This window comes from Schistocerca nitens, chromosome 11, assembly GCF_023898315.1.
Source record: "Schistocerca nitens isolate TAMUIC-IGC-003100 chromosome 11, iqSchNite1.1, whole genome shotgun sequence".
In the NCBI taxonomy this organism is placed as follows: Eukaryota; Metazoa; Arthropoda; class Insecta; order Orthoptera; family Acrididae; genus Schistocerca; species Schistocerca nitens.
Genome location: NC_064624.1, coordinates 22,019,775 through 22,034,716, shown reverse-complemented (window position 1 = coordinate 22,034,716; position 14,942 = coordinate 22,019,775). Strand labels below are relative to the sequence as shown.

Sequence of the window (14,942 nt, the reverse complement as noted above, 5' to 3'; positions counted from 1 at the left end):
CCCTAAATGGTGCCATTACACACCTAACACCGGAGCATCCAATCACCAGTAATACTACCCTCTGTCCTGTCTTGCACACTGAGAGGCTTTCTCTGGAACATGGCAAGCGACTTCATCTGGCTCATGGATTTCATCAGCCATAGACAGAAATCAAATTGTTCATCAGACAAACTGAGCAGGCTCTCCGATCAGCAACATGGAAATTCTTTCACTGCCACCCACACGCTAGAATGACTTCCCACTCTACCAGAAGTGAGAGGTTCAAATGGCTCTGGTGTATGGTCATCAGTCCCCTAGAACTTAGAACTACTTAAACCTAACTAAACTAAGGGCAGCACGCAACACCCAGTCAGCACGAGGCAGAGAAAATCACTGACCCCACTGGGAATCGAACCCGGGCGTGGGAAGCGAGAATGCTACAGCACGACCACGAGCTGCGGACCAAGTGAGAGGTCAATCTCAGTATGGGCAGTACTCAATATGAGTGCAGCAGTGGACCAATAGGTGGACAACACTACCTGGAGCTGTGAGCGAAGAATCACCAACTTCATTCACATCTGAACACAGCAATTACTATACCTGTCCATACCAGAGTTGGCATGGTAAATAAACAGACATATACTAAGTATAAGAGTTGAAGGTAAGGAACACAGACAATATTTAAAATAAGTCGCTTCTTATGAAAACATGTCAGCTCATAGTACTCTGATGTACTACTGCTGCTACTATGAGAGCTACCACTGGATTGGGCGATCTAAGTGCTGCAAGTAACACAAAAAAAAGGAGTGATGCAATTCAGCCAGTGGTTCTATGGACCACACAGTTTATAAAGCTTATAGATGTGCCTGATAAATACACACAAAATACGGGATTTGAAGCTAAATAACAATAACAACAATAACAATAATAATACCGTCACTACTATAATAGTAGTAGATGTCGCGAAAATATACTTACAGCAACTGGTAAATAATTCGCTCACTTGTGACAAACATCAAAGGATAAGGATGTCAAGTCGTGCATCAAAAGTCCCCATTGTGAGCCAATTTAAGTATTAATGCTGACGAACAGAGAAAATGAGCAAATAAGCTTCTAACGAACACTATCTGCTTTACTTGCAGGAAAGGTGAAGTCGTTGCAGCAGCAGGCATCTGGTGTCAACATAATGCTGTTCAATCAAACCTACTGTTTGAATACCAGTGGGTGTAAGCATGTTACTGTCAGTGTAATACCGAATAGGGAGTTCTAGTAAGTGAAATTTCTTGAAAACCATCGATTTAGTGATGACAAAGTAATATTCGCCTTGCATCAATGACAATGACAATGCAATGTCTCAAAGCAGATGTCAGCCTTGTTCCACATAAAAGTTTGTTCTCCCCTGATGTTACAGGTGATCATACCATCTCTGTAGGGGATAGAGCTGGTACAGATAAAATATTTAACAACAGAGGGAGCACAGATCTACAGGAGTTGATTTTTAACATTTTAATGAAATGCGGTACAGGATGAGCTAGAGTGCTGGCAAACATGGCAGTCACATATTCTCCAAGTAATTTACTGTCGATAGCTTGCCAAAATCTCCACTCATTGGAAACTACTATAGCTCGACTCCATGATGCATTCTGTGCATTGATGGAAGTGGAAATGTATGATTCGTCATTACCGGATGTGGGCACTGGATTACGATCTTATTTAAGTTTGTTTATATACCAAGCTGTAAGTAGGAGTTTATAAAACCCCTCCATTTCAATGTAAATAAACAGTTACCACCATGACTAAGTGGACGAAACAGTCTCACACCAAGGGTCTTTAAATGACTGGTCCTGCAATGATGAAGGTAGAAACCAGAAGAACGAGACGAATGGACCATTACTTCCTGATATTAGAGGTGCTTTGGTTATTGGGTTTTCATGCTGCGGAAAATAATTACTTTTTACACTGTTGACATATCCTGTGGGAGTCCACTTAGAGCATGTATATATATTTTTCAAAAATTCTGTTTCAATCAAAATATTAGCTACTTCAGGAGATTTTGCATGGAGTTAAGGTACTAACATACTAAACTGCCAACAAAAGCCGTGATATTCCACCCCCTGAAAACGTAAAACCAAACAGCATATTCATTTGGGCAACATCTTCGTGGAAAAATCAGGATATCCGCCGACATTTCTGCTTTGCTCGCCACATGGAAGTGAATATAATTTATTTGAGTGAGACATACTTAGGCATACCAAAGCTGTTGGTCTGGGATGCACCAACCTTATAACAATCGAACAGGACAATCTGAATTCAAAGTATATTTTCCAAGTACATGTAGTAACTGACATGGCACTCAATGAATTCGTTATGTGTGAGGATTGCTGTAGTAACTCTCAGTATAGCGTGCTGGTTACAGATGAAACTACTAAATTGAATGAGAGTCAAAATTTCAAAATGATTCTTCAAAACACACCTGTGTCAGTATATTGTACACTATGTACAAATTTACACATGTGTTGCACATTCATTCAGAGGATGCAAGGCACGTGCGTTTGACAAAAAAATGGAGGTAATCAACACTAAATTAATGGAACTGAATGTCTTGTCAAGGGAGGTGCTATGAATGGTGAGGTGTTGAATGCTCAAATTCAGCAACATGACCTGTGTGTCAACGAGAAAATTGAAGGAGTCAATGTAAAACTAACGCATATGTGGAACAAGAATGTGATAGCTAAGGCACTTCACGCCCATCACCACCGACTGTCTCAGAATATACGTAAGTTGTAAACTGTCTCAAAAATGGATGAGTATGCAGCAGCATGTTGTCAAAGGAGTGTAATGTTAAAAACTGGGGTGTGGAAGACAATTTGACAGAAGTTACTTTCGTGAAAGTTAGGTCAACTGCAACGAGACCAGTGTCCCTCAGCAACATTTAAGCCAGTAACTGAGAGGCTGAAAGAGCTGTCATGGACTATGGATGAAACCAGAAACAGGAGGAGGAGGAGGAGGAGGAGGAGGAGGAGGAGTGCTGAGTTAAGAAAGAACATATGGGGTCATCAGGGCAAAAGCATATTTGTTAGGTAAGCACTCAAAATGTTTAACCAAGAAGGCAATAAGAATTGGGAACAAGGAATTTGAAAGATTGCCTAGACTGTTACAGTTAATAATTTTGAAAATGTCGACTGTTAAAAATATACCCTGAAACTATAGAAACATGTGGTCCAATATCACACATGACCAACGCATGTAAAACCCCAAAAGGATGAATGGAAGTCTCATAGAGTGACAAATACAGGATTTTAACTGAACCAGCAGTAGCAGCTCCACATAGTGCAGGTAAAATAGTCGAAGTTCAGCCTGAAAGACTAAACAGTCTACTTTTAGAATATACGAGGGCGGTTCAGAAAGTAACCTCCGATTGGTCACAGTGCGGGTTGTGGGGGGAGTAGCGACGCCATCTGTGCGTTCACGCACTCAACAGGTCAGTCGGCATCAAGCCGTGGTCGAGTGAACGTCGTACCTGCGCTAGTTTAGTTTTTGTGGCAGTTTGAAATGTGTGCTGCAATAGAAAACCCCGCCAAATGTGAAGTGCGTGCTGTCATAAGGTTTTTTACAGCCAAAGGATATTCTGCAGCAGCTATTCATCGTGAGCTTTGTGCCGTGTACGGAACAAGAGTTATGAGTGAAGGAGTTGTCCGTGAATGGGTATGTTTATTTAAAAGTGGACGAGAAAACGTTCATGATGAAGAGAGGAGTGGTAGACCATCATTGGTGACAGACGAACTCGTTCAGACAGTTGATGCAAAAGTTCGTGAAAATCGACGTTTCTCAATGTCGGAGTTGTCTACTGGTTTTCCACAGATTTCTAAGACTCTCTTGTACGAGATAGTAACAGCAAGATTGGGTTACCGTAAGTTCTGTGCACGATGGGTGCCCAAAATTCTTACCGACCACCACAAAACTCAAAGAATGGCCTCTGCATTAGACTTTCTGTCACGTTATGAGGACGAAGGAGAACCATTGTTAAACAGAATCGTGACCGGTGACGAAACCTGGATTAAGTACGTGAACCCTGAGACAAAAGAACAATCAAAGATGTGGGCACATTCAAATTCGCCTACCAAACCAAGAAAAGCCTCGCAAGATTTTTCTGCCAGAAAACTGATGGCAACGGTGTTTTGGATGCCAAAGGGGTGTTGTTGGTTGAATTCATGGAACGTGGTACGACCATTAATCAAGACGTGTACTGTGAAACAATAAAAAAGTTACGACGGGCTATACAGAACAAACGCCGTGGTATGCTGACTTCCGGTATCGTTTTTTTGCACGATAACGCCCGTCCTCACTCTGCTCGCAGAACAACGGCCCTTCTTGAGTCCTTCAAGTGGGGCGTTATCAACCATCCACCTTACAGCCCAGACCTGGCGCCAAGTGATTATCACCTCTTCATGCATTTGAAGAAATGGCTCGGGTCACAGCGGTTTGATAACGACGAAGAGCTCAAAGATGCGGTCACAGGCTGGCTCCAGGCACAAGCGGGTGATTTTTATGCAGAAGGAATTTCAAAGCTTGTGAAGAGATATGATAAGTGCCTCAATCGCTATGGAGACTATGTAGAAAAATAGTGCAAAGATGTAGTTTAAGATGTATATATTAAAATATTTTTATTTAACTTGGTGTATTTTTTTAAATCTACCGGAGGTTACTTTCTGAACGGCCCTCGTATAAATTATGGTAACTAAATGGAATCATAGATCGATTACGACTGTTTATACAGCTTTAGCTGGTGAAGAGAATGCAGATCACATGAACAAAATATTATCGATCTTACCTGGGTTACGAAAATTATGCATCGTCGAGTAAGTGTGGAGAGAGTTGTTCATGAGCTTTACAGACCTGCATGCAGAATATATCTGATAATACGAGGAATGGATTATGCATGGCAGGCTGATCTCTCGGATATGCAAAACTACTTACAATCAAATAATGACGTCAAGTACGTTCTCACAGTCACAGACACATTCCAATTTCGCTTGGGCCTTACCTTTGGATGTAAAGACAGGGAAGGAGGTTTGAGAGGTTTCTGAACAGTTGTTGCAGACAAGACTACATCGACTGTCCATCAACCTTGAAGACATATGATCGAAGTGAATTTTACGATAGACATTTCAAAGCAGAATTCGAATTAAGTGGGATAAATCACTACTCAACATTCTCATATTTGGAAAGTAGTATTGCCAAATGGTTGAACTGGATCATCAAAAATAGAATGTGGAAGCAATTTAATCTTCAACGTATGTGCAAGTGACTGAACATACAGCCAAAAATCATTGACGAGTATAATCGCATCATTCACCACAGAATTAAGAGCAAACCTATTGAAGTCACAAACGAATTACTGGAAAGCTTTGAACCCATTATGTTCCTCATAGAGCAGGTCATATGATGTCAAAGGAACAGGGCATTGATGAAATGGCTTAGTTTCTCATCAAAGCTCAATGGCTGAGTGAACACCCACAATTTGCTATGTAATTCGAAAAGCAAAGCTGAAACCATGCAGTAGTGTGACATGAGTGCTACGAAACGTATCAACAAAGTTGGAGGTGGTATTCTCGAGAATCTGCCATCAGAAGTGCATATCTCTGGCTACAATTTCTGTGGAGCTGGAACAAAACTAAAATAGCACCTAGCTTATGGTGATAAGGGCTTCAGTGCATTGGACAATGTATACAAAGTGCACATCATCGCCTACACTACACGCAAAGATCACCGTATTGCAGAGCAAATATTAATTGATAAGGCTACACAGGCATGTCAAGGAACGGATATTCATGCAGGACAAACTACTTCTGAATATGTGGTTGATAAGGCAATGTTTGCTCGAACTTACATTGGGTACTGGACTAACCTTTAAGCATTACTGAATTCAGTTCACTGTATACTAAAGAAGAAGAAAAACCTATGGGATGTTTAAAAAATTGGTGACAGCTGCAAAAGGTGCCTTTAGGCAGAAAGAAGGAAGGAAATGATGTGTTAAAACGCCCAGGTTCCTACAAATACCAAAGACAACTGGTGGAATAATTCTGTTTCTGATACCTCCATTTGCTGGACTGTCAGCTACCGGTTTCATTAGCTAGGACAGCTGATATAATTCAAGCAGTACAGAACGCCTGAAAAAGCGAAAAGTAATTACAAGCAACTAAAAGGCATAATACGACCATGGAGGCCATTGCTATAGGTAAAGGCACATATTTACAATACAGGAAATGGCTTTGGTTGTACATAAAAAAGGCCCACCGCAATGATACTGGAAAAAAGGATTAATAACACAGGTCTGGTTAAACTCGTCAGCAAACTTAAAATCACGAGATTTTACAGCGTGTTTATAAATGATACATTGCCTGAGACAATGTGGAAATCCAAGAAACAAGGAACTGTCAATTTAGATGTTGTCTGGGGTATGGAGCTCTTGGTGATTTAAGGCCACCTGAAGAACTGTGTTGTCACTTCACCAATAGGAACCAGCTGATGTACAATGTTCGACGCTACCATGACTTCAATTCATACTTCTGAGAATATTCTGCATGATACTTTTCCTGAAAATTGCATAAAAACAAGCAGTATGCAAGTCTCTATGTCACTCTAATCCTAATTGGTTTAAATTGAAAGCAAACTACTTTCCTCCAATATATGAGCAGGGGGTAGCGATGTACAGCATTGACTGGCTGGAAACACACGAAAGCATAGCTAACGTCACTGAATTAATAATAAATTGCATCTAGAGAATTGGGAAGTTGTGTCAATACCTCTGGGCACTTGCAACATTGACAATTCGTATGTATACTTGAAACGTTTTGTTAAGGGATTTAAGGTATGAGGTGCAGGCAAACGTTAATATCTTTAAATCTAAGATAGAAACAAAACACATTGCGGACTTCAGTAACAAATATTTAACAGGATGGCTGCTACGTTTCTCAGAGGGACAAGTGATGGTGCATAATACTGATAAAATTTGAGTTATCAACTGGTGAACCAACTGCAAGTCAGTACAATTCGTGTAGAGTGTAATACTGCAACGAATTTTGTACCTTGACGACAGATTAGTGCATACTATTTATGCATTTTTTCCTACAGTGTGTCCTGCGTATAAAAGTGACGAAAATGAAGTCCACAATGAACATGGGTTGCTACATGAAGCCAAGGTGGCGAAGGGTTCACACCCATCAGGAATGTGGCAGGTACTGTGAAGTTAAGCTGCAAAGCAGAAGCCAAAAGTGAACTCCAGGAGGTAACTGAGATGAATGGCATGACCCATACTAGAAGGCAAGGGAGTCATGGAATAAGAGGGAATAGGATGAGTGGTCAGGCGTCAAAGAGAAACGGCATGCCTATCCACTGAGGAGGACATCATGCCAGTATGACTAGTTCTTCAGCATCTTCTGCATAGACTCTCAACCAGGCTCGCGTAAAAGCCGCCAGTGGTGAAACATATTCCATGATGGTGGAGTGTGTTAAGACAGCAAATGATGAACAGAAGTGCATAGGAATGAAGTAAACACCAACAGTCTAGTTATGAATGGACATGGGATTTTTAAAAAATGGAGGAGGGTGGTCTGATCCACTCCCCTGGAAGTACCACTTAGGAGATGTAGGACATTGAGGAACTGGGTCCCATGTACAGCCAGGTAAGAATACATGGGAGGACCAAGTAAGTTTCCTATCAGACATGAGCTACAGGAATTTTCTAGTTTCAATGAATGGAAGAACGAAAGGTGCAAGATGTAAAGATGGTGTAAGAAACTCATTACGCCGCCAAATATTCATACAAAAGGTTTTGGCAGTGGAAAAGTGAAAGCCACTGCCCATGCTTCACGAGAAAAGAAGATAGGAACGACGCTAAAGACGCCACACGAGGAGACACGTTTGTGTGGAACTGTAATAGATTGTAAAATCCTTGGCGGAAAGGGAGCTGAGACGCCTGTTGGGTGATATTCCATAATATGGTTATTGGGGATAGCAAAGACAATGATACCCTGGACGAGCATTCAGGCAACCCGTTTTCGTGGGTAAATGTGTGTGACAAGTCAAACCATATAAACCTGGAGAAAACTTTGACTTTCAAAACTTCCTCTAGTAAATGGGGCAGACAGCCTCTAAAGCCCCACATGTACGGACTACAGAGGATACCAGCCCTCTAGCAGATGTATCAGGACGACGGTTCAAAATGTGGAGAGCACATCTCTGCAAGCGAATCACATCACTGCATGCCTCAGTCCACCAGGGACCAGGACACACTACAGTAAACTTGAAGTGCACGGTATGGAACATTCTTCAGCGATAAGGATATTTGGAAGATACTTTACTTGGTCATCCCAGCTGTGTAAAGGTCGTGAGGGAGGGGTAAAGCCTCCAGTCGGCCTTAGGATGTCAAAGTTAGCGTAAGGAGGGCTATGTGTGAAGCGTTCAGTGAATTCGAAAGTAAAATTCTATGTACCGATTTGACAGAAAACCCTAGGAAGTTCTGGTCTTACGTTAAATCAGTAAGTGGATCGAAAAAGCATATCCTGACACTCTGGGATGATTATGGCATTGAAACAGAGGATGACACACGTAAAGCTGAAATACTAAACACCTTTGTCCAAAGCTGTTTCACAGAGGAAGACCGCACTGCAGTTCCTTCTCTAAATCCTCGCACGAACGAAAATATGGCTGACATCGAAATAAGTGTCCAAGGAATAGAAAAGCAACTGGAATCACTCAACAGAGGAAAGTCCACTGGACCTGACGGGATACCAATTCGATTCTACACAGAGTACGCGAAAGAACTTGCCCCCCTTCTAACAGCCGTGTACCGCAAGTCTCTAGAGGAACGGAGGGTTCCAAATGATTGGAAAAGAGCACAGGTAGTCCCAGTCTTCAAGAAGGGTCGTCGAGCAGATGCACAAAACTATAGACCTATATCTCTGACGTCGATCTGTTGTAGAATTTTAGAACATGTTTTTTGCTCGCGTATCATGTCATTTCTGGAAACCCAGAATCTACTCTGTAGGAATCAACATGGATTCCGGAAACAGCGATCGTGTGAGACCCAACTCGCTTTATTTGTTCATGAGACCCAGAAAATATTAGATACCGGCTCCCAGGTAGATGCCATTTTCCTTGACTTCCGGAAGGCGTTTGATACAATTCCGCATTGTCGCCTGATAATCTAAGAGCCTGCGGAATATCAGACCAGCTGTGTGGCTGGATTGAAGACTTTTTAACAAACAGAACACAGCATGTTGTTCTCAATGGAGAGACGTCTACAGACAAAGTAGCCTCTGACGTGCCACAGGGGAGTGTTATGGGACCATTGCCTTTCACAATATATATAAATGACCTAGTAGTGTCGAAAGTTCCATGCAGCTTTTTGCGGATGATGCTGTAGTATACAGAGAAGTTGCAGCATTAGAAAACTGCAGCGAAATGCAGGAAGATCTGCAGCAGATAGGCACATGGTGCAGAAAGTGGCAACTGACCCCTAACATAGACACATGTAATGTATTGCGAATACATAGAAAGAAGGCTCCTTTATTGTATGATTATATGATAGTGGAACAAACACTGGTAGCAGTCGCTTCTGTAAAATGTCTGAGAGTATGTGTACGGAACGATTTGAAGTGGAATGATCATATAAAATTAATTGTTGGTAAGGCGGGTGCCAGGTTGAGATTCATTGGGAGAGTCCTTAGAAAATGTAGTCGATCTACAAAGGAGGTGGCTTACAAAACACTCGTTCGACCTATACTCGAGTATTGCTCATCAGTGTGGGATCCGTACCAGGTCAGGTTGACAGAGGAGATAGAGAACATCCACAGAAGAGTGGCGCGTTTCGTCACAGGGTTATATGGTAAGCATGATAGCGTTACAGAGATGTTTAGCAAAATCAAGTGGCAGACTCTGCAAGAGAGGCGCTCTGCATCACGGTGTAGCTTGCTGTCCAGGTTTCGAGAGGGTGCGTTTCTGGATGAGCTATCGAATATATTATTGCTTCCCCCTACTTATACCTCCCGAGGAGATCACGAATGTAAAATTAGAGAGATTCGAGTGCGCACGGAGGCTTTCCGGCAGTACTTCCTGCAAACCATACGCGACTGGAACAGGAAAGGGAGGTAATGACAGTGGCACGTAAAGTGCCCACCGCCACACACTGTTGGGTAGCTTGCGGAGTATAATGTAGATGTACAAATTTGCCAATTGGATTTGCACTCAGGTGGGGTAGGAGTCGGCGCATGGATAGCACACAGGAAGTGATCACTTGAGTATGTGTCAGAGGGAATGGGTCATTCCAGGTTGATACGGCGCGCGCCACTATCCTGTGATCTTGTTTAGAGCGCGCGCTATAATCGATTATAGTTCGCTGTTCTAGTGGGGGTGGCGCTCCGGTGGTGATTTGCTATTACGTCGCTGGCGTGTGTTCGTGGTGGCTGGCGGAAAGTGAGAGGGTAGTCTGTTTCTGGTTATTGCACGGAACGTGAAGTTCGCTCTGCCTGATCTGCTGGTGACTAGCACTAAGGTGGTTGTACCTCTCAATATGAGCAGAGTGGTCTGGGGTGGATCAACTCGCCGCTGTGCTGGCCATGCGGTGGTGATGAATTGGGTCGGTGTACTTGTTCTGCCTGCCTGTCCGATGTGGAGGTCTGGTGGGGTCCTGTGATATTCAGACCGGGAGACAACTAGTTGCTAAATTTTGGAGTCATCTGCCAGGTTAGGGTGTGAGCTCGGTAGGCTCGTCAGATTTTCCGCTGGAAGCTCCAGCTGCGGTTTCTGAACTTCATTCTGATGTGGGACGGCGTTATTGGAAGTTTATGCTGTGTGTGTGTGGCACATTACGATATTCATTGGTACTAATTTATTTGCTCAACTGGAGTATCTTTTGTTTATACCGCTGAGTGGGTCGTTACCCACCCGGTCTGCTCAGCGTAGCCTTTGGTGGTGCCTGTATGTTCCTTTTTGAAGGAATTCATGTAGGTGGATCCTGTTACCTGCCCGGAGTTGCGTTCATGTATTGACTATTCATGTGCGCTTGGCTTTTATTGTTTTGTTTATGAAGATTTGTGTGTGTTGGCTTCTGGCACCTGTTAAGAGCGCCTGAGTTAACGGCGCTGTGGTTATCATGTGCTGTCGGGATGTTATATTGTTATTTGATTTTTGAATTTTATCTTGTGTTGATGTTATCTATCGTGTGTTACAGAACATAACCAAGGTGCGTAAGTGATGGGCAGTTGTGGGAGGCATGTCGGGGATCTCTCAGCATTTATTTCGGGGACCGTTTCTAGTGGGAAGGCTCTGAAGTGTGAGAGCTCGGCCATCTGTGATTGTGTTGGGAGTTGCCCTTGCCCTTTGGTTGTATCAAATTATTATTTTGTTATTATATTTATTGGTTGTGTGTTGCGCTTCTTTTATTTTATGGTGCCAAGTGCCATTATCTTTCTCAAAGTTCTTTTATATAAATGATTTTAAATTGTAACGCCAAGTTAACTTACTATTGGATCTTGGACTGTGGTGTAAAATCTTTTAAAGCACCATTGTAATTTGTTCTTGCAGAATAAATTTCTCTTATTTTATGGTGCCACGTTGCCATTATTATTAATGTTTTTTAGTTTATTGCTGCTCTTAATGTTTTCCGTATTTATGGTGCCAACTGTCATCATTCTTAAAGGTTTTTGTAAATGATCTTAAGTTGTATTGCCAAGTTAACTTATTATTGGATTTTGTCTCTTGGCTAAACTCTAAAAGCTGTTTGGGGATTATTGGGTGGAAATCCTTGGATAGTTGTCCTATAAGAACACACATTCCAAAGATGACAGGCGAGCTGGACAGTGCAGAACGAGAAGTCCAAATGGTAAGAAATGTGCATGGAATCTGAAAGGAACGTGGGTGCTCTAGTGGTAAGAGAGGATTCGGAAGGTCAGCTAAGAGGGAACCTCTTGGACAGGTTCTCTAAGAGCCCCAAAGCAGATGGTGGGCAATGAAGTTGCCAAGCAGCAAAAAGGAGTGAGGGAGCTGACCAATGAGCTAGAGTAAGCCCGGCTTGGTAACAGCAAATGATGGGGAGGTGTAGATGTTGCAAAGAGAAAAGGTGAAATGAGGAAGGGCAAAGCTGACTGCAACAGCTAGCAGTCGCATGTTAAATGAGATGGATGGCCAGCATGGCTCCCACATGAGGTGGAATGCTGTCCTTGGAGGTAAAGGTCACAGAGGACCAGAAAGAAACATGAAAGGTCAAATGGGTTGTGAGGATAATTTTTTTCCTTGGAAGCAGAAAACAAGCGGACACTGCAATTCCAAGAGCAGCTTTAAGCCCTCCTGGGATCTAATGCCATGAATTTTCCATTGGAGAAGTCATAATGGGGATTGGGGAAGAGGGAACAAATGAAGATTAGTCACCTTGGTGGCTGCTGAGTGCCAGCCTTCAAAAATCCACTGTTACAGGGGGAAGAGGCTGGAGAATCCTGTTCCATGAGATCAACAAACATATTGGCACTCTCCCTGGGTCAGTCTGAATTCCACGGCAGAAAATCGGTAGGCAGTGGGCACCAGCAAAATGGAGGTCAGCCAGGTAAGGGTACATATGCCAACACCACTGAAGTGGATCTCCAAGTCAGGGAAGGAGAAGACCATTTGTTTTTGTTATAGTTCTTAGAACTTTCTAGTTGACAGATGAAGAGTATGTTTTCAGCTGTAGAAAGTCTTTGCAGGAGTATTGCTTTTGTCCTTTCAGCCTGACAGTTGTGTAGCACGTGATTTCGCCACCAAATGTAAAGATCTGATTCCTTGTTGCGTAGCTGTAGTAGGAGACAGGGATGCTATTGTGACCTGTGTGATTTCACTACTGCAACACTGACTTGAAGTTGGAAGTCTTGGTGGGCATATCCTCCGTTACGGACGGCATAGCAAAAATGGTACTGTAAATGCCAGATGGTAAAATGCACGGATTTTGACTAACTAACAATTGCAAGTGACAGGGTGGGGTTTGGTGGCCTTCAATCAGATCTCCTGGATGCTTGCTCATTAAGACACTTGGGACATTCACGGGATTACAATTGATACAGCAGAGAGGAGGCGAACAGCTGCCCTCGTGAGCATCTCTGCCAAAAGTAACAAAGTTGGCCATGTTTTGACTGGATACACGTTTTATTATAATGTTGACACTTGTACGAACGCATCTGGTTTGGAATGTATGGTTGGACTGTGATTACTTCACAGCCTCCCTTAATCTTTGAGGCAAAAACTACTCGAGCAAATGATAGAAAATGAGTGCATGTGGGTTTGCAGCTCATGGTCGTGCAGTAGCGTTCTCGCTTCCCGTGCCCGGGTTCCCGGGTTCCCGGGTTCGATTCCCGGCGGGGTCAGGGATTTTCTCTGCCTCGTGATGACTGGGTGTTGTGTGCTGCCCTTAGGTTAGTTAGGTTTAAGTAGTTCTAAGTTCTAGGGGACTGATGACCATAGATGTTAAGTCCCATAGTGCTCAGAGACATTTGAACCATTTTTGAGTGCATGTGGGCATTAAGTTTGCATCCATCTTTTTCCTAAATGAGAAAAATTTCACAGTCTCCAACTGCAACACCTTCCAGAATAAGGCATGCATTAACTGTAGCAAAGAAATGACCCTCTTCAGTATGTGATACCATGAGGAACCAAGGTGCATTTGGGAGGGCCTTCAAATCTATAGCCTCATTCTGTTTATGTTTATGTTTAGTAGACACACGCTAAGATGATTGATACATTGCAAAAGAATCCCCCATGATTGCCAACATCTCCAATGGCATGCTTTTTCCAACTGGGAACCCCCTCAGAGGGGGATTCACCCACCGTAAATGATTGTTCGCACCTCAGGTCACACCCCCCAAACTCCTGACAGAGGGACCAATTGGCATTTGGGAAGGTAACAGCTCAGGCACTCACCCTTCTGGGCCTGACCTGTATCAAAGGGTACATGAGAACCCTACCCGTTGACCTGGAGCTGCCAATTATGCATTACCTTGTCACCTGTAATGTGTCTAACGAATGGGACAGCCTTCAGGAACACACCAGGATGAAGGAGAAACAAAGAGAATGAGGATTCACCAGTTAAGTCTTCACAGCCTTACCGAAAGTGGCACCAGCTACTTATATTTCTTCTTGATGGTGGCCTGTAAACCACTACAAGCTTGTGCGTTACCTGAGCACCGCTGTGGCACCGAATTGAGAGAGGTGTTCAACACTATATTCATTAATCTGAAAGGCTGGGAATCAGCAATTTTTGGATATATAGCCATTCACCCTTTCTTCTAACTTGTTCTACTGCAGTATGATATTAGCTTGTGCCCATCAAGATAAATCTGTTGAATTTAAGTGATTTAATGTGACATTCTGCATTAAACAAAATACAGCTGCTGATATGCCACCTGAACTTTTATTTTCCTGTATGGATATCAGACATTTGCTCTATTTATCTAGGAATAGCCACATAATGGTTGTTGCAAAGAATAGTATTAATGAATCATTACAGTAGAGCATTTTATAACTTAAGTACTCTCACAATTAATAAACCAAAATTTATATTTCTGAAAAAGTTCTGCAGTGAATTATGAAAACTTACCTTGCACTATCAGATGCACATCTTGTTGAGGTTTCCACCTGAAATATTTGAAGAAATGGCCAGTGATTTACAACTGATGGGACAGTAAATACATAGAATTCTATTAACGTCCACCAACATGTGATTGGTCCACAAAATGCTGTAAGTTAGGCTTGAAAATATCATTAAAGAGGACATGATAAACTGTTGCAGTTAATGGAACAGAATGTTAGTAAGAATTCATTCTCCATTTTCTCACTGTCTTCAGTACTGTAAATAACTACGCAAGCCAGTAATTTGGTTGTAGCCATACTTCCTACTAGACACTTCACAAAGGAAAGTGACCAATAACATCTTTAAT

At 42.5% G+C, this 14,942-nt stretch overlaps 1 protein-coding gene across 1 annotated transcript in view; it reads right to left on the bottom strand.

Annotated features, from left to right (window-relative positions):
- The window catches only part of LOC126213017 (zinc finger protein 737-like), a 95,868-nt gene that overhangs the window by 18,365 nt on the left and 62,561 nt on the right, over window positions 1–14,942 (bottom strand). Inside the window, exon 6 of the mRNA XM_049940578.1 lies at window positions 14,603–14,640. Coding sequence (XP_049796535.1) covers window positions 14,603–14,640 — 38 coding nt within the window. The remainder of the gene's footprint in view (window positions 1–14,602; window positions 14,641–14,942) is intronic.